This window comes from Plectropomus leopardus, chromosome 1 (assembly GCF_026936395.1).
Source record: "Plectropomus leopardus strain MGB_pleo_1.0 chromosome 1, ASM2693639v1, whole genome shotgun sequence".
Classification (NCBI taxonomy): domain Eukaryota; kingdom Metazoa; phylum Chordata; class Actinopteri; order Perciformes; family Serranidae; genus Plectropomus; species Plectropomus leopardus.
The window spans coordinates 16,924,180-16,944,263 of record NC_142176.1 but is presented as its reverse complement, the minus strand read 5'-3'; the positions used below and the strand labels follow the sequence as shown (position 1 = coordinate 16,944,263).

The 20,084-nt window shown below is 38.8% G+C and overlaps 1 protein-coding gene across 2 annotated transcripts in view; it reads left to right on the top strand.

Annotated features, from left to right (window-relative positions):
- The first annotated feature begins 2,547 nt into the window (after positions 1-2,547).
- Positions 2,548-20,084, top strand: part of gpc6a (glypican 6a) — a 222,768-nt gene continuing 205,231 nt past the window's right edge. For both annotated transcript variants that reach the window (XM_042493211.2, XM_088076552.1), the window contains exon 1: positions 2,548-3,195. In XM_042493211.2, coding sequence (XP_042349145.1) covers positions 3,036-3,195 — 160 coding nt within the window. In that variant the 5' untranslated portion in view covers positions 2,548-3,035. The remainder of the gene's footprint in view (positions 3,196-20,084) is intronic.

Below are 20,084 nucleotides of genomic sequence, written 5' to 3'. Positions count from 1 at the left end.
TGGTATAAAAAGTAACTAAATGGAGCTCAATATAGGTTTGAAAAAAAAAAAAAACGTTAAAAAAATGTTTTGAAAATGTAATTAGTAGTATGAATACACAAAAGAACATAACAAATAAATAAATAAACAAACATACAGTTTTTGGACTAAAATTGAGTTCCACTGAATCAATGTTTGCACCACTGATGCATGGTGTCCACTACAGTGGACAGATGTATTTCCAGTGTACAGGAAAAATATTAACATCCAGATGAAAGCATTTTTTAACATCCTATTTAGTTGAATTTGTATTTTTGCCCATCTGGTTTCCAGGGAATAAAAGAATTTAACAATTATTAATATGGTACTTGATGCATCTCATCTTCCCCCCACCATTTTTTAGACAAAATTGCTGACAGTGCTTTTGAGGGTCCGCTGTTGAGAGATGGTATTGCAAAGCAAAACGGCTCCAAATTGCTTCTAAATATCTATTCTCTGGAGTGGCAACCTTGTATTTTGGGGCTAGAAATGCAGCATCGTGTTCTACCAGACTATGAATGGAAACATAATTTACATAGTTTTCATTTTGTCATTAATCTGGTCAGTATTTCATCATGACTCATCACAGGCTTTTGTGGGACTGATTGGGGGTCAGTTTCATTAGACTGAAGGTTGACGTATATGTTTACTCCAGTATTCACAAAGCTATTATTGCTGTTTTTTGTATGAGCAGATGGCTCACTTTGGATTATTCTTTTGAGTAAAGATATTGATTTTGACTGAGCTGTACTAATTGTGTGACATATTGTTGTAAATGTTTCTGTTGAGCGCTTGACTCATGTTTAAATGCTGGGGAAGAACAAAGGCGTCAGTAACAGTGTGGGTGAAGAAACTGTAGGGAGCTGAATTCGCATTTCTTGAATAATACACTTACTGCTGACAATTCATGTTCAAGGCTTGACTGTTACCACTTAGAAACTGTTAGATTTAACTCTGACTGAAGACTTAAGTATTTATGATGCCATACATTTTGTAGTGAGATACTGGGATGCTCTGGTGGCCCAGGGGTCTAAGACGCTAACCATGAACCGCTGCAACATCTGCAGGGCATGTCGCACATTGCACGTTACCTCCTTTCTTTCTCTTCTTTACTGTCTACTACCTACTACTTCTTTTTTCACTCAGCTCTGTCTATAGATCCTGAGATGTGATGGTTTCCTCAGATTTTGCACTCATACATTTCTACCCCTCTAACACCAGCAACATTTTCCCTTTACGTCCACACAACCCTGAATCATGGCTAATTGCACTTTTACAGGGCATTTTAAAGTTGATTTTAACAAGCCAGCTGTAGCTCCCAACACCACAAAAACACACCATGAGAGTGTTTGTACGGGACATTATGAGACGCAGTCTACTTTCATACCCTCAAGAGGAAATCTCTCATGTTATAACGAGATACTTTTCTTGTTGGATTTTCTTCATTATAACAAGACAACTTCTTCTTCTCCTTCTTCTTCTCCCAAAGTTTTTTCTTTGTTTTCAAGAAACATGTTTTAATCATGACACACTTTGATGTTAGTGTGATGAAACAGCTCTGTGCTGACATACAGAAGTTAATGCATTATTTGTGGCTGGGAAGGTAAATTAGATAAAATCATCGTCATAAATAGGAGACCCACAAACACCTCTGTCCCAGTGAAAGCACTGGTGGTTTTGTACATACTTCAGATTCAGATTTAGAACGCTTTGCAGTTGCTCATGAACTGTATAAAGTCATAGAGTAATTATAAGAAAAAAGGACTTTTGAAAAAAAAGAAAACACTCATATACTTTGTTTTGTCTCTAGCAATTATATGCTAATTTGCCTGATTTTAATATTTTTTTCACTTATTTCATCATATAAGGTCAGCTCCTGACAGACAGTGTTTAGCTGTGTGAAATGACCTTCTTCTTAATGTTCTCTTTGTGCCTAGTGTTGCCCAAAAAAAATCTACATCATATTTCATATGCACATATTTTATATATGACAAATATGTCATTTTTTCTTAAATTTCTATCTATATATTGTTGCATAATGTACATTTTACATCAAAAAAGTGTTAAAATATAGGAGAGATATGTTATCTGACAGAAATATAAGAGATAGGTATGAATATGTGCATGCTTCATATATTTCTATTTCTTAACATAACTAAAAGTAAACAGTTTGTCATGAGGTGACCTAAAATGATGGGAAAATAGTGTGTGTGTGTGTGTGTGTGTGTGTGTGGGTGGTGGTGGTGGTGGGGGATTTGGCAAATTAGCACATAATTAATAAAGCTATAACAGCACATTTAAGTGTTTTTATCTTTTCCTTATCTTATTGTATCACTTTCGTAGGTTACTGTCATCAATAGACAGTGAACAGTCAGCAGGGGTTCTGTGAGTTTGTGGATTGAAACAAAACTAAATAATCTGCTCGGTGTGTAGGTTTACTCCGCCTACACTACCTCCAAGTCCCCGCGCCTCCACCAACATGTGTCTGCACACTAACGCGCTGTGGTGCGCATTACCAAGCATGCATAAAGGCAGAGGACAGCAGCACGCGCCCCTGGATGCGAGCAGCTGAAGTCGCAGCCACTCCAATCCATGTTTTGCCCTGCCCTTGCGCGCTCTGCTCGCTGTGCAGCGTGTGTCTCCGTTGCATTTGGCTTTCCTCACGCCGACACGAACACAGCGGCTGCTGTGTGTGCGGGAGAAGTTGTTTGCACAGAGAACACCAGGTAGCAACTGTCTTCTTCAAACGGATTTCTTCAAGCTGGGAGCAATCGGACTCGCCGGGGTGAATCTTTTTTTCTTTTTCGGAGGGGGACACACGAAGCTTTTGCAATGAGGTGGACGTACCAGTATCTATAGTGAGGAGTGATTTATTTTGTTTTATTTTTTTGTTTTATTTTGATGAATATCTGACAGCTTGCTCACTGGAGCAATCTTTCAGTCAACCCCTTCTTCTGATTTTTTTCCCCTCTAACGGACCTCGTATTCCCTGTGAAACACTATCAAGGATTTCACTGATGTATGCGATGTGGAGACTGCAAGTCGCCTTATGTACTCTGTCGGTGCTGTCCCTGTCATCTGCTGGTGAAAGCAAAGCGCGGAGCTGTAGCGAGGCTAGGCAAGCTTATAACGCTAAAGGATTCAGCCTCGTCAATGTGCCTCATCAGGAAATATCAGGTAGGCGAGATTGACAAGCGATCGGTGCGTTTCACCCTCCCCTCTCCTCCACCACGTGTGATGTCTTGTTTCTCCCTCAAATTAAACAATTTGATGACACACACAACCTGAACTACATGATCTCTGTTAGACATTTGAGCATTGAAGCTGTCAGTAACATCCGGTCATCCCATTTTCTCAGACGATCCAAATAGAGTAAAATACCAAAAGTATGGTTCTGCAACATGCCACTTTTCATAATAGACTTTAGCAAAGCATTGGTCTGATTTGAATCCAGTTTGTTTGGCTTGTTGCAAGAATTGTGACAAATCAAAGACATGCCATTGCAATAAAGTGGAACTATAAATGGTTCTTTGCAATCTAAAGGTCAGTATGAGCCTCTCCATGTCTGTGTTGCTTTATGATCAATTATAGCAAGCTGCATTTCATGAATAATGTTCCAATAAGTGGACACAAAACACTGGATTTAAAATCAACACTACCATTAAAATGATCCACCCATCATGCTGCAAATTAAGTGTACATATATCCATCCTTACATTGTTAGTATTTGTTTTTTATTCATGAATTCTAAGCTAAATTGAAATTGTTATTGTCAATAAATTTAACTCACACTAACACTGGCAAAAAAACCCTTTCACCTGTTTTGGACAAAGTTTGTCTCTTGCCTTAAAGTTTTGACCTTACCCACATGTTACAAATTAATAGATAACCCATTTAACACCAGAACTAACAGCCCAAGACTCACATGTGAAACATCAGTATGTAATGCACTTGGAGTCCCCCAATTTTGAGATCATTCAAAAATAAAACAGCTTAAATGGAGACGGCAAAGTATTGACTTCGGTGCAACACCAGCAGATATGTTTTCAAAGTGGCTGCATACCTGTTGCTCACATTCAACAGAAGATCATGGAGCTTGTTGTGTTGTACTTGGCTAAATAGTGAATGCTGTTTACCAGTAGGGGGCTGTATGCACTCAGCACGAAACACTCCTTTTTTGCTGAGGGTTTCTTTTTTTTCCTCCTCTTTTCGATATTCCTCAAGGCTACAGCTTAGGTTTTAATTCATGCTCTTTGGTACAGCAGAGATATGGGTTTTATTATCTCTTGTGTGGTGGTAATCACATTTATGGTCAAAGCAGGAAAGGAGATTAGTCAGTAAACATAGTCAGCTTCATGAGAGGGAAGAGGGGAAGCAGAGAGGCCTGAAGTTAATCCCTCTTTTGCCTCTTACAGACAAAATAGAGATACTGCATTGGTAATTGGCAATGTCAGGCAGTAATGATCATAGAGCCGCCTTATTTGCTTTAAACAGGGTTTTGGCTGGATGGGAATTTGATAGTTTTGTTGATCGAGTGTGTGTAAGTCTGTGTGTTAGGGATCCTTGCATTAAGAGTGCTAATTTTGTCCACGTGGCAAATTTTCAAATTAGTGCCCTCCTTGATTAGTCGGACCTTTTTCAACATGAACCAAATAACAACTTGCTATAGTGCAGCAAAAAGGACAATTTGTATGTTAAAAAAACAGAGCACATCCATCAGGAAAATCTGCACCAGAAGCTGTAGAAAAATATGTGAAAGCAAAAAACTTTATTCCCACACTCATTCTGCTCCAGTAGCAACATACATTCAGCAGCAACTCAAAAGACATTTTCAGCAGCAGTCTGCTCAAATAAAAAATACCAGACACTGTGGTTAGAATAATTAATGTGTGCAGAGTCTTTTTTTCTTAAACACTTACATGATATGCTTTTAAAAGTAGTAATGCAGCACTGCCTCTCTGTTATTTTATTTCATTATTCGTTTCTGATATGAGAGCACAGGAAGTTAGACAGACATGCCTGCTTCTGATGTTGCCCCCTTTTCTTTTTTTATCATCAGTGTTGTAAAGTGATGGTTTTCTTTTTTTCATAGTGGATCTGTGGATTCTTTATGAGCTAGTCCCAAATATGATTTGGTAATGCAGGAATTCTTTTGTGCAAGAGTCTGCTGATTCAGTTTGACATTAGCATGACATATCAAGTGAAAAATGAACATGGTTCATCTGACAATTTTTGATTATCTGGTTTGTATTTGGTTTATATATCTGGTCACATTTGATTATGTTATTGTATCCTGACTGAGACAGAATCTTGGACTTGTCTTGTGCAGCTGTTTTCAGTTTGTTTAACATTTCTTGTAGGAGTGAAAATCATGCCGTTTTTCAGTGTTTGACCATAGAGTTTTTGTTGGCCTCCACCTCCCCGCAGCTCTGGACAGCTTCCATTTGCCACAACAAGAATAGAGATCATACTTTTAATGGATTATAAGAGATTTCAGTATTTATTCTTCCATGTCATATAAAATATCTCAAATACTTGGAACTTTAGCAAGTTAAAGACAGAGGTCTGTTGGCCACGTCACAGATCAAGAGCAGTTTTTTTGGAGCTCTGATCAAATCCTCATTACAATTCATGCGCAGCCTGTGCGCTGTGCGTAATTGGATTTTGTTGCCTCCAAATAACCTTTCCATGAATACAACACAAGTTAGATATCGGCCTCAAGAGATGGGATAGTAGAAAGCACTCAATTATGCCTAATTAGCTATGCTAATACAAACGTGTGGAAAGCTGCATGTGCAGCGTTAGCGCTCATCCCTCCATCAGTTGCCGTGTCATGCTACTGCTTTTCCTCTAGATACTAAACACACAGGTTTAATACTTCTGCAGAGGCTAACTCAGGTGGTAAGCCCCCATTTGCATAAGCTAATTATTTTGACAGCCACTGACAAGCTGAGATGCATTATTTAAGAGGTGACAAACACAGATGTTAGATTCTGCATGTGAAAATACAAAAGGTTAAAAGTTGAACCCGCACTTAACTTTGATTAAACAATAATCTCATATCATTTCAGTAAATTTAATAATTGTTCTAAAGATAAATCCTTATTTATTTATGTGCGTTTGTAAAAATATGATTAGAAGTTTTTTTTTTGGAATTCAGTTAGATCTTTTTGAATGAGCACATTAACACAGCTACTATGTAAATCCTGCAGGCCATCCATTATTGAAATACTACAGCAGTGTTTAAATGGGTCTTATGGGCTCCAGAGCCATAAAACCTATACAGAACACAAAGAACCTGGTAAACCATCGGAGCAGAAACCCAAAATTTATGTTTCAAAGATTACCCCAGGAAATGAGGTCATTTCTCCATGGCTCCTTTTATTTAAATCTGTAAAACTGTCCTGAAAATACATTTTCACTATGCTTTCCATTTAGTGTACGGTACACAATAAGTGTTTTTTTTCCCAGTTAGAGTGGCGTTGCTAATAATAACATCTCACAATTACAAATGTTACACCAGTAGAAAGCCGAACATTCATGTACAGTCTCCCGCTGCCTCAGAGACAGTCAGATCTGCATATGTGTGTTTGCCATGAAGAGATGTGATGCACACTCAGCAGTATAACATTTCTGTCATACTCGCTGCTGCGCTTGGCAAATTGTCATCATACAGAGTTTTATTCTGGGATTGAAAAGTGTTAGGCTGATACAGACATAATGTCGTTGGCAGAGTTGGCTGGCTCGGTTAGAGGTCGACCATACTGCCCACTTCATTGATTAAAGAGTGCTACTTTGTCTTTTTGCCTAAGGATTCTCGAGTGCCTCAGCTGACCTAAGTACAGAGTGGTGGGAGGCAGAGGCCAGTGAGAGAAATCTTACTGGGGGGGTAGAACAGCGTGGTGGTGTTTCAACACATGACTGAAAAATGTCTATAACTGGCTGTAGGACAGCTTCATTAAACTCCACCGGGTCGAACTTCAGATTCCTCCACTCTCGTGTCAGTGTGCCATCGCCTGCCTGCCTGGTGTTTTACGCAGCAGCCAGCCAGCAATACAGCCTGCCTCACCCCTGTGTGCATGTGTCAGACGTTAGTTATAGTGTCATGCACACAATGCTGCTTGATTGTCAGGCCTTTGTTCATAAACACAATGGCTTCTGAATGCTTCAGTCAGGCCCTGCCAGGGAGCTCTTGCTCCGAGGCTTTGCTGTTAATATCAACAGCTACTTACAAGGAGCGCTTGGGATTCTCATGGGTGGACTCGGCTCTTTGCTTGGGCTTTGAAACAAAACCACTTGATGTGCTCCAGTTCCTATTAATGCCGTTCCTGAGTCTTATATTTCCTTTGTCAAGAATAACAACTACCTTTGGGGTTCATCGGTGGCAACTTTAAAGAATATCATTTGATTTCTCTTTAACAGAACAGTTATTAGCTGCTACACAAGCCAGCATAATTTTTCCTCTTGTGAATTCCTGAAGCTGTAGCTTGCTCTGCCTATCGCTGTAATCTGCGCTTTGCAGGTTGTGAGATGCATGCGGTCCCCAGATTCCCTTAAACACAGCCCACATATCAGAAATCTTTGCTGTTTGTACTTAAATGGATGTTAGGACCCTTGTGAACCCTCTGTGTATGGCACAGTTAATATTGTCAACATCTGAGCTTTCTCAACACAGACATCACCATAGCTCTTAAAATAAACTCTTACAACACTTATTAACATCTAAATGTACAATTCTTATGAGGCTGTTTAAAATATACTTTATCAGAACTTAAAAACAACAAAATCTTTCGTATTTTTCAAGCCGTTTTGAGCCCATTTTCTTCCATAAAAGATACACGCCTCAGATTTAATTGGTTAAAATTGCACGTAATTCAAGAATATGATACAATTTATTCAGAATTAAAGCTGTAATTACAGCTTATTATTGTTGTGTTCCCTCATGATTTCATCACAAGAATGAACATTTTAGTTTTAAAGATATTTAGTAATAAACATACAATCTGTGCCAGCGTTTCTGTCAGGGATTTGAAGTGATCCGATGTGGCACATAACAGGAAGTGACATGGTTAATCAATAGTCTGTTTGTTGCACTGATCTATTTTGAGTCTATTTGACATGCAGGGCAGGTATGCAAAATAAATTTCTCAGTAATTTTAGATGTGTTTGCAGCCAGATGCCTAATCACTAAATAATGGAATGACATGAGACCTTTAGTGAAAGTGTGGGAATACCACTCTAAAAGCCCTAGCCTAGCAAATATCCATATAAAAATTCTGTAGGGCATTTTTTTCCAAAGCCCATTAAGATGCTCCTGGCTCTGCCAAATTGGAAATAAGTCTCTTGCCAGCCTGTATACATCTTCAGAGAGAACAGTTAATGAGATGTGAGGGAGATTAGGCTGCGTGTGTGTGCGCACACGGATGTGTTTGTGTGTGTGCAGCAGTTTAGCCCTGCTTTCCCGATCTTTCCTTTGCTTTGCACCTCTATTGTGGCAGAAAATGACAAAAAGTGTTTTGTTTTTTATCGGGCGAGACAGATTGTATGCATAGAACATTCAAATGAGCTTCAGTGTGAATCATCCAGCTGTGCTTTCCCACCTTTTGTCCGATTTAGCAAATGAGAGTATCTGACAGTTGTCCTGACCTGAAGAACGTGTCAACCCTCTGCAGGCATTCATGTCTGAAATGCATATGGTGTGCAAGCTCCCTGGCAGCCTTCCTCAGCACCATGTATGGTGTTTTCTGAGTACTGTGAAAAGCCTCCGGCTAGCGTAGGAGACTGCTATAGCACTTCTTCCAGTTTTCAATCAACTGCTGGCCTAAATCAGTAATGGAGGGTGGGATTACGGATCTCTCCCCTCTCAAGCCTCGAGAGGAACTAGAAAATAACAGCAAAAAGTCTACGGATGGATGCAATTGTATGTCTAGGGATTAGATGACAGGAGCACAGAGAATAAGCAAGAAAATAAACAAATTTACTCAGTCAAAGTGAGCATATAGGCATGGAGAGCATCCTTGACTAACCATGTGTTAAAATCATGGCTTGAGTGGTAACTCTGTGCGGGATATGAGGAGGGAGTCAGGTAGGATGTAATCCATCTGAATTTGAGGGATTAGTGATCTGGCTCTCTGTTTGTGTTGCACACAAGTATAGCTACATGCCCCCTTTTATACTCGTTTCTACAAAAAAGAAGAAGCGTTCAGCTTTGCTTCTCTTGTTAATACATTAGCAGATGAAAAAAAGTGCCGCAGGAGGTGACAGAAGGAAAAGTCACATGTGGTACTCCTCCACTCTACCACTGGGAAAAGTGCGTCCCCTCGGATTTCTCTGTCAGTGGGTGAGGGTGGTGCATGGATGTTGTTTAGGATGCTGGGGGTCACATTGTCAGATCATTGCTGACATGTGAGAATAGTCGGTGGGTATTAATGATCAGAGGGTAGCCTTCCTTCCAGTGTCTATGTAGGAGACCCTGAGGATTGACCTAAAGCCTATAAAACACACTGTTTACTACATAGACAACGCTAATCACTTCTATTTTCACCCTCTAGCCAAGAGGGTGTTTGTGGTTTTCCTACCATTATTTGTAAGTATGTTTGAGAACCAAGGCGTTCTGTTGTGTTGATTGCTCTGGTCTTTTGTTTCGCCCACAGAGACTTCTTGCCTCTCGAGGCTAGTCTCTGAATAGAAGTCCCAAGCTTGACACCGATGATAAGGCTCAGAGAGATGAGCGCCACACAGTGCTTTTGGGAAAACCCGCATGGGTATGTCATATCGAGGTGTCAAGGATGCAAATATATTTCACACCGGGGACTTTTTGTTTTTGTTTTTCAGACACAGACAAGTACACATGGCTGAGGTGATTTGCTAAATAAGCTGCCCCTCCGAGACCTGGAAGTAAACAAGCATTAAGCACAGATAAACATGGTGTGCCAAAATTGTCATGGAAACATCAGATGCTGTCAACAAATGCAGACAACGGTGGTGTCACTGGCGGTACAAACTTGACAGTGACACTGTTGTTGTGTTGAAGAAACATAGACAGTTTCGAGCCCTGAAAGGCCTTCGTGGTGGTTTTACTGTTGTGAAACCACGGGGGGCTTTTGATGAATCAAAATCAATACTGCAGATGATTCAACATGCAGACATTTTTTAGTACAAACAAAGCCACAGCAGTACATCAATGGCTAACTTTAAGGCCTGTGAACATCATTCAGGACTCTAAATATAGTCATACTTTTGTCACTGAATTGTTGAGGCAGAAATTGAATATTTGGATACTGTAACACTTGTACTGGTTGGAATAAAAAAAGAAGAAGCAAGGACTGAAAAACAAGGTCAACCTTTATGTAAGGTCATGTGGGGGTGTCTTTAAAGAGTAGCAAAGAATGAGGCTGGTGATACTCAATCAATACTTACTGAATTCCCCAGCATGATTATGGCTCTCAGCCGCAAGCCCATTCATTCCTACTGACGTAAATCACTTAAAACAGGTCACAAATATACACTTCCATTTTGAAAAAATCATGTCATTTTCTCTGTAAGAGTTGGACTATATCGTAGAGAACTGCACTCGTAAATATCTGTTATTTTCACAGACTATTTCCAGTAGTAGATTTGTCGCCCTTTGTAGTATTGACATCAGGACTGCATACATGGAGCTGACTTGATGAAATTACAGAGCCCATTAGAAATAGGTATCTTAAGATTTTATCAATACTCCTTACTGATTTTATTTTTTATTACAAAATTATTAGCTTTTCTAAACTGTATATAAATACATAATTTACAAAAAAAAAAAGAATAAATTCAGAACAGCATTACGGAATATTTTAAATATTACTAAATGTTGTTTCTTAAGCTTATCTTTATGTTTTATTTAGGATCCCCATTAGCTGCAGCATAGCTGCCGCTATTCATCCTGGGGTCAGGCACACATTCTTAACATATACAGTGCATTATATATACAAACAATAACAACTGTACATAACACATAACAACAAAAGCAAAAACAAACAAACAAAAATAATCATAACAATGGACAGATATTGTAAGATAATTCAATGTACATCTGCTTTGCAAACAGCAGCAACAGTAATATTTACAACAGCAAATTTACTAATTAAACTTAATTAATTCTCACTGGAAACAAATCTAAAATGAGAATACAAGAAATCATATTTCTGACATCACAATATGTGGAGTTTAGACAGAATGAAGGACACAGACTTTGGTTGGTATTTGTCATTTCTCTTGTCCTCTGTCCTTCTCCCTCTGCTGCTGATGTGTTTCACTGCCTGCAGGGACTGCTGGTAAAATTTAAGATATGTAGCAAGCTGAACAGTCTGTCACAGACAGCTTTCATTTGAGCTTTTTTGGAACAATTTGCTACTTGCCGAGCTAGCTCACCGTGTTTATTTAAAGCATTATGTCATTGGTGGTGGATAAGAAACTGCTGACAGTACAGACTGAAATATCGCTTTTCTCCATGTTAACATGTTTATTCCTGTTGAACACATAATGATAAAGTATTGGCTTTTTACTCACTAAGGCTTTATTATACTTACTTAAAGTAATTATTATTACTGCCTCTCTCCTGTTCTTTGACTTAACCTCATGTTGTGTGTGTGTGTGTGTGTGTGTGTGTGTGTTTTTGAGAGGGCAGAGAAAAGGCTGCAGTGCAATAATAAATTACACCGAGAGTACCAATAAAAGAACAGGTAATGTCAGTGCTTATCAGTATTGTAGTCTTTAATAATTGAGCCACACCCAGTTTATTACTAGGTTTCAGTTCCCATTCCTAGTGCCCATGTTCATAGGAATGTCAGTCATTGTAAAAGTGTGGCTCATGTTAAATGTTCTTCGACAACGATGGATCCCTGTGATACTGATAGACGTAATATCAGGCTTTGGCTACACATGCAATACTTAGAAGTGGCATCACATTAATTGTTAGTTGGGGTGGTCACTCGAGATGTGTTATTGAAAATATTCTGTATTGTGCCACCAAACTTATCCTTAAACACTTTAAAAACTTTTTCGAGTACGTAAATTAATTCTATTCTCAATTGATCGTGGTCCCAGTCTATAGTTTCATTGCAACAGCACTTCTTTTCCCTTTTCAAGAGAAAATCAATTAATTTTGTCCTCTAGACCAAAGAGAAATCTGTGACATTGCTTTGGACTCCACGACCCGAAGTAGAAGGCAATGTAACTTTCTCTCCAATCTGGGCAGCACCCTACCCAGAGAGTGAAATCAACTTTTGGCTGAGTGGAGAGTTCTGTTTGATACTTACTAACTGCCAGAGACCAAAGAACTTCCTGTCACAGCAAACCATCACCCAGGATTCATAGACCTGCAGTCACCGTATGTGGTGTTTTTAAAATTTAATGCATGTGCTGAAGCTGCTGTTTATAATTTATTGTCTGTAAATGGTAAATATAGTTGTTGTCACAGTATATTGCCTAACAAGACTATTCCCTGACTGAAATAAGGATCATAATTGGACTACAGTGTGAGTGCAACATACCCGGTGACTAGATTGAGATGTTTTTGGCTCTGATGCTGTGTGGGTGCTTTGTGCTATCTTTTGCCCTGCAATATTGGAGGTTCAGTGAAGGTTCAGTTCAGGAGATTCAGTGATAAAGAAAAAGCGGGGCTTTGTGCTCTCTGTATAAGCTGCTTGTGTAAAGCTATGTGTTATTCCTGCCTCTCTCATGTCTCAGAAATGAACTAAAAGTCCTATGCACTTGATCACCATAACATTTGCAAATTGGATGACGGGAAAAACGTTGTATCCTAATGTTCTGTGGCAGCATGGTACAATTTTTACCTTAAGTGTGCAATCAGTAAACTGGCATTTGAGTTCAATAGTTTCATGACAACAGCATTGCAGTGGGCGTAACAGGAGACTGCATGACTGCATCTCTCAAGTGAATAGATAATAATTTCTCACACAGTAACAAGACAGTAGAAAAGCACAGTGCCAACCTTGCAACACCCCTAACAGTATACAGATTTCTTGCAAATTGTGTTTTCAAAGAGCAGTAGTTGTTAGCCAGGACCAGACATGCAAGGAAAGCATGTTGTTCTAGTTATAAATTAGGAAATTTATACCGATTACATGAGTTCATGACCCAGTTTAGTGTGATCTCGTTTGCGGCTTTGAGGTGGAGAGACTAATTGGAGATCGTTATTATTTTTATGTTAATGCAGAAATGTAGAGGGCTGATCTTAACCCCGGGTCACATTTCTGGGCTTTAATTATAACATTAAATAATAGGCTTTGCAGTGAAATGCCTTGGGGGAAGCAGTGACACTCCCTCACGTGTCAGAGGTTTGCCCTATGTTCCTTCACCTCGTGTTGCCTCATTTCCTTTTTACTCCGGTTTAGGCCCTGCACTCCTTTTGCTCAGTGATCTGTGAGAGCCAAAATTATACTGATGTTAATGGATTTTATGATGATTGATTCCTGCAAAAATGTAACAAAAAAAGTCAATCTTTAACAACACAATATGAGAGAGAAGATGATAATTGAGATATTAAAAACCATTGAAGTACCTCTTAAAGGCATAGTTCTGTTTTTTTTTTAAGTGGGGTTAATTGGGTATTTATCCAAAGTCACTGTGTGACATACAGCAGATGGCGGTCTGGGATGTCCGACAGAAGCTAAGTAATGAACTGCTGTAGAGGGGTCAGCGGCAACGTATTCTTGCCACCTAAAAAAAGCTCCACCAAAAGATCAGTATCAGTTTAAGTGAATGCTACACTGAGGGTATTTTTGGTGTTTTACCTTAATGTCAGACAGGACCGTTCCAAAAAGAAAGTTGTAACGGCTTCAAACCCTTTTGTCAAATCAGACTCCATTGACAAAAGCAGTAATTTTAGCTTACTAAACACAAGAGCTGCTGGTCTACCACTGTATCGATTAGTTAGTTTGTGTTCTAGTGTGACTTTGGTGAATCCGAATAAACCGTTTAAAATGCGGAAGTCACACAATAACACAACCAAATTAACTGTTTGAGACAGCAGTAAACCAGCAGCTTTTCAGTGATGTTAACACTTTCAAAACTGGAGTGACATCACTCTTAATGTGCTGCTTTCGGATGCCTTTCACAAGTATTTATTTTAATCTGTGAACCTTCAGCAGATTGGTAGGATTTCTTTCAAAAACCTGGGGGGATAGGCAATGAGCATTGTGGTAAGAAATGTTCCACAAAATTGCAAGAAATGCAAAAAAAATATTCTTAAAAAGTTTGGGAAAAATATGTTGGGAAAAACAAGGGGAAATTGATATTTATAATTATTACATATTTAAGATCATGTTTTTATAATTTTCAAAGCATTTTTTAGATAATTTACTTGTTTTTGTTTTTTACATTTTTTCTCCCTCGCTCTCTCTTTAAAACTAATTTTCAGGTAGTTTTCTTGTATTTTCATGCTACTTTCTTTTGGGGTCATTTCTTTCATTGTTTATTGCTGCGTTCTTATGTTTTTCAAAGACATCACGCCAATCTACTCAGGTTTCAATGGGTTAATTTACTGTTTTCCTCTGAAGTTTGGCTTTTAATGCCCTATTTTCACCACTGGAAATCACTGTGTGACATTTAAGTAAAGCATTGAAAATACTCTCAAAAAAGTGTACACTTAAACTGATACTGTTTTTTTTTTTAGTTTTGCTGACCCCTCACAGCAGTACTTCGCTTAGCTTCCACGTTGAACTCCAGCCTGCTTCTCCAAACTGGGGGCGTGTTGACTGACACCTATTATGTGTAATATACTGTCTATTGGCAAGTACCACATACAATCCCACTTCAAAAAATCAGAACTATTCCTTGAAGCTACAGCTAAAAATCTACTTCAATAATTAGTGCACTACTATATTACTGTGGTTTGTAACAGCTCTTTAGAACTGGATGTATTTTGCATGTATGACAGTGCAGCACATTATATATTTTCTTATAGAACTGGCTTATAATGAAGCATGTTTGACATAGGACTTGCAAAGTGCTGCAGAGGGACATCAGAATTCATCTGGAAGTTAAGAAGAACAGCAGGGGTGAACCAACAGTTCATTTAAATCACCTATCCTTGTAGCTGATGAGAGTGCAGAGCAGCCTTGCAGGAAAAGATATCTAGGCTCACACCACTGACTTGAATGAGGCCACAAAGTGCATCTCCAGGGAGCCTCGCTGTCATGACAAATGTGACAAGCTCGTGTAACCTTAATGTCAGGAGAGGACCAGTTTAAAGTCGTTCTGAGGATGTCGATGGGGCTTGAGGGAGAATATTTCCAGCCTTCATGGTTCCATTAATTCAAGGCCTGTTGGATGGGAGGTGCAGGCATTTTGGAGAGGGTTATTGGAATGGATGGGTTAATGAGCCCGTGTCCAGTGTTTACATCTTTTGGGCCCTCAAATTTCTTCATGTGTCAAATGAAACATCTGCCATTGTGATGCTTCTTGGCGCACCCTCATTCTGTTGCTCCTGGAGGGTGCTAGAATCTGTAAAGAAGCCAGCCTCGTCTCCTGCTCCCAGAACCCCGCTGTTTCCCGTCCCCTGTGTAAGCTGCCGGTAAATGAGTGGGCTGGTCATCTCGCACCCTGGGGCTCTACCTCGGGCTCTTCAGACCACCAGCTGTTGTGTTTGGGACTGAGTCATGCACCAGTTAGCATGATGAATCCAGAGCACGAGTGCAAGGCTTTAACCTCGCCGTATGTCTCCTCCTCCCTTCCCTCTTAGCCTCAAATATTAAAGACATACTATGCAGGATTTTCTTTAAAAACAATGTAAAGACTCCCATAAAAGTAAACCCCCTCAATCATCATTTATGACCCACTAAAAGTGTGTGGTGGTGCATTATTCTGCCAAGACTCTGCCGTCTGTCTGTATTTTCTTATTTTCTGTGCTTTGCTTGTTTATGGGCATGTACCCTCACAGCACTCAGGTGAGGTCAGGCTTTATAAAAAATGTAGCGATCAGGTGCCAGACCATAAGCAACAGGCATCCAGAAGACACAGAAATATAGTGACATGAAACACCAAACAGGAGTAAATCTAATGTTGGCTTTTACTTTCACTGGTGAGCATGTTTACAAATAGTAACCTGCAACCCTGCATAGTATACCTTTGAGCAACTGTGATAATGTGAAATATGCTAGTACAATTTTAGGGACCTCTATGATCAATCACCATTAAGAATTTGATTAAACAACAACAATAACAACATATGTTCATGATAAGCATGACAGAAATTGAAAATCTCTGGCATTGCTTCATTGCAGAGTGATGATCAAGTGCATTTGCACTTTCAGATTTGTACTGTTTTTATCCTTACACTATTGTTTTATTAATCTTCGACTCTTGTTATATTTCGTTGTATTTATTTATTGTTTCTGCTGGTTTTAGATTTTAGTGTCCTATTTTATTGTTGCTTACTGGAACCTCAGTACAAAGTTTCGTTCCCGTCCAATAAGCCTCATGTTTTTGAATGACAATAAATGTTTTTGATATCGAAACCCTCTTGATGTAATACTGTTTAAGGTTACAGTTAAAGGAGTACTTAATCTCCAAATTAACCTTATATATTATTTACTCATGACGTGCTGAATTTGTGAAGAAGGCTTTGTTTTTCTCATATGCCTCCACAGTGCACAAAGAAAACTGAGAAAATTCCTGATGACAGTGCCACTTGTGTCAAATGCATGGTATTTCTGGATATATATATTTTTTATATTTATTTTTTTAGGGCTTTTTGTGCCTTTATTAGATAAGAGAGACAGTGTGTAGGGGGGTGGGGGGGTGGGAGGCCGACATGCAGCAAAGGGCAGAAGCCGGACTTGAGCTGCTGTGGTGAGGACATAGCGTCTGCACATGGGGCGCCCGCTCTACCATCTGAGCTACTGGGCGACCCTCACTTCTGGAATTTAAGCTCATGTTGCATAAGCAAAGGTTTCAGCATATTCCTGTTTCCACCGATAATTTAAATAATAATTTTAGAGACGTTACAAAATGAAATGAAGCCACACTTTAGATAGTTTCTTCCTCTCTGCCATGATTCCTTTGCGGGTCTCCAGCAGGATAGCGTGACATCTTTGTATTGCAACTCTCAGACAACTATATCAAAACATCAGCTTACAAACTCTCACGCAACTCATGCAGTATAATCCAAGCCTCGTTTATCCAGTATTTCCCAGACAGCCCTTTCCAACAGGGAACTGAACTAAAAGTCACACTTTTCTATGCTCTCTTCAAATCCAGACTCCAATGACAAAAACAGTGATTTTGCCTCATTGAGTGCTCTACCACCACCTGGACAAATTAGTCTGTTTTATTGTGCGACTTTGCTGAATCCAAACCAAATCTTTAAAACACCAAAATCGCAAAATAACACAAACTGACTACTCAAGGCAGTGGCAGACCAGCAGCTCCTGTGTTCAGTGAAGGGGTGATGTATTTCTTTAATCTGGTGTTATGTAAAATCTAAATAAGCAGGGGAAGGGGACAGCTTTCGTTGATGTCAGAGCGCCAGGCTGTGGTTATTTCCTGGAAGAGGTACACACCGGTTTAGACCTGGTACACACCGAACTTGAAAAAGTGCCAGTTGAAAAGACTTCTGTTCTCGTCTTTGCCAGCACCAGTTTTCAAAGGACAGGTGCAGCTCGGCTGGTTCAAGGTTCTCCTTACTTTGATGACGTGTTGGAGCTTTGAGTTCTCTTCATCAGTTCACCGCAGTTCACTTCCTCTTTTAAACCTTCTCTCCACCGGATTAACTATAATGATTCATCACATTTAATCACAAGTATTTACATGAACAGACACATCTTTGACTGTGCAGATTCATTCTTATATAAATTTATAGTCTGTTGAAAGAAGATGTACCCACTTGATACAAGCATTTATAGCCTCCTTTACTATTACTGATACAAGAAAAGATAAGGCCCTTGGAGCCTTGTGTGTTCAGTCTAATGTATGTCCTCCAAAAAAGCATCACAATTATGAATCATGTTCAGTTGGTTTGACTATTTATTGAACTACGACAGCAAAAGCAGGCAATTTCAAGTGATGCCAGTACTTCATTTCATTTAATACATTTAATACATTATTCAGAGGTTTAAATGTGTTTATTCAGTGTAAGGTTATAATACATCGTTGACCTCACGTTTGAATTGAAGCTTTAATTGAAGAAATTCATGTTTGGTTTGTCATTAAATACTTCAATAAAGTATGAGTTTTTCACTCTTATCTTATTATTATTCACCATTTGATGACTGTGAACTGGTGACTGTGATGCACACGATCCTTTTTTTTATTCATTTTGAATAATTAACATTAACATATCAGAAAAACATACCATTGAATTATAAAAGCATGATAATAATAATAATAATAATAAAAACCTATACAAATCTTCTTGTACAGAAATGCTGACATACATAACTTAATACATCCATACCAAAAATCAAAAAAGCATAATTCCTTGACTAATTAGTCATCCTAATCATCATCCTATTCTTTCTTCCTGTTACTAACCATTATAATGTAGTACAAGTTACAAGCTAGAACCCATTTGTCTAATCACTGATATCTACACAGCTAGGTAATTCCTGAAATCAAGGCACAATTCTTTGGCTTTATGAACATAAGGGTAAAAAGGATGATAACAAGCTCTATAATTGAAAAACACCTTAAGAGACTGTGTAACACCTCCTTCCATGGGTGTGATTTATAAATGCGTATGCCATTATGTTCTTATTTCCAGGGATCACTCCAGATTCATCTGTGTACTCTGTTTGGAAAATTGGTCCCAGGCAGTACTTATGACAGAGCCATGAAGCTGTACAGTAACAGTATACTGTAGGTCTGCTTTAATAGACTGCATGCATGACTGGAGCTCGTGGTCATAAGCTCCGCTCAAGTGCTTGACTTGTACGATGGCTTACCTTTGACATTTACCACAAGAGTCTCCAACCTGGAAGCATGCATATTGGTTTCAGGTATGAGCTGTATAGTCAAGGAAACTGCAGAAATGCTCACCAAAGCATTAATGCATAAGAAATGTAGTTAAAATGAGTGGGAATTAAGGTGTCAGATGGGAGGTTTATAAAAAGCTCACAGTGAGTGCTCCAACCTGTAAATCAGAGGAAGGGAGTGCAGCAGGTCTTGTGCTGATCAGATTTCAAAGAGTATGTGAAGTTTCCAGACTACAAATGACGGAAAACTTGATATTCAGGACTTGAGATGTGTTTTAGACTTGACTTGAAATATGGCTTAGAGAGTGTGTTTGGTAAATGCTCTGTATTGAGGATGCATTCTGTATTCACAGTCGAGTTGATCTGTGTTTAAAAAGACAGTTTGTTCACAATCCAAAAAATATATTTTTGTTAGCAACATTGCTGGTATCAACTTTGGGTTTGACCTAAAACTTAGAGCTGAATGCTGCGTTCACTTCACATTGATTCGTAAACAGCCTTCATGTAAATGTCCATGTTGTTTCTTTTTCTGAAATCTCCTATTTATCAGATTTAACACTTATTAATACAAAAGTGCCCAAAAACCATGATCAATATATGATCTTTTCATAAAACAAGGCTGTTCATGTAGTACAAAAACACAAATACTTAAAAAAATGAACCTATATGACCAGATAAAACAAGGCAAAGTCATATTTGCTTTTGTTCAAGAGGTAGAAAACCTCCAACTACCACAATGCACTGCGCTGCACTGGACCTACAAATAACTGTAATCTTGATTACAGTTGTATGATAAGCTAAAATATGCTTCTCAAAACACTTGAGGCGAAAAATAGACAATACAATAACAGACTCTTGGTTCATATTTGATCAGCACTGCTTTGTTTTTCTGTTTGAGCTCAGTGTTATTAGTCTTCTTCTAAATTCAAGAAACTATATGGCGCCCACTTTCTGTTCTGAAATTCTTGTATGACAGCCAAACTGTGCATCAAAATTTGTTTCTGAAGACATTTTAGGTGAAATACAGACAGTATTGTAACAGATTGTTGTTTGTTATTTGATCGGCACTGCTTGTTCTACAGACTGATCTAAGTT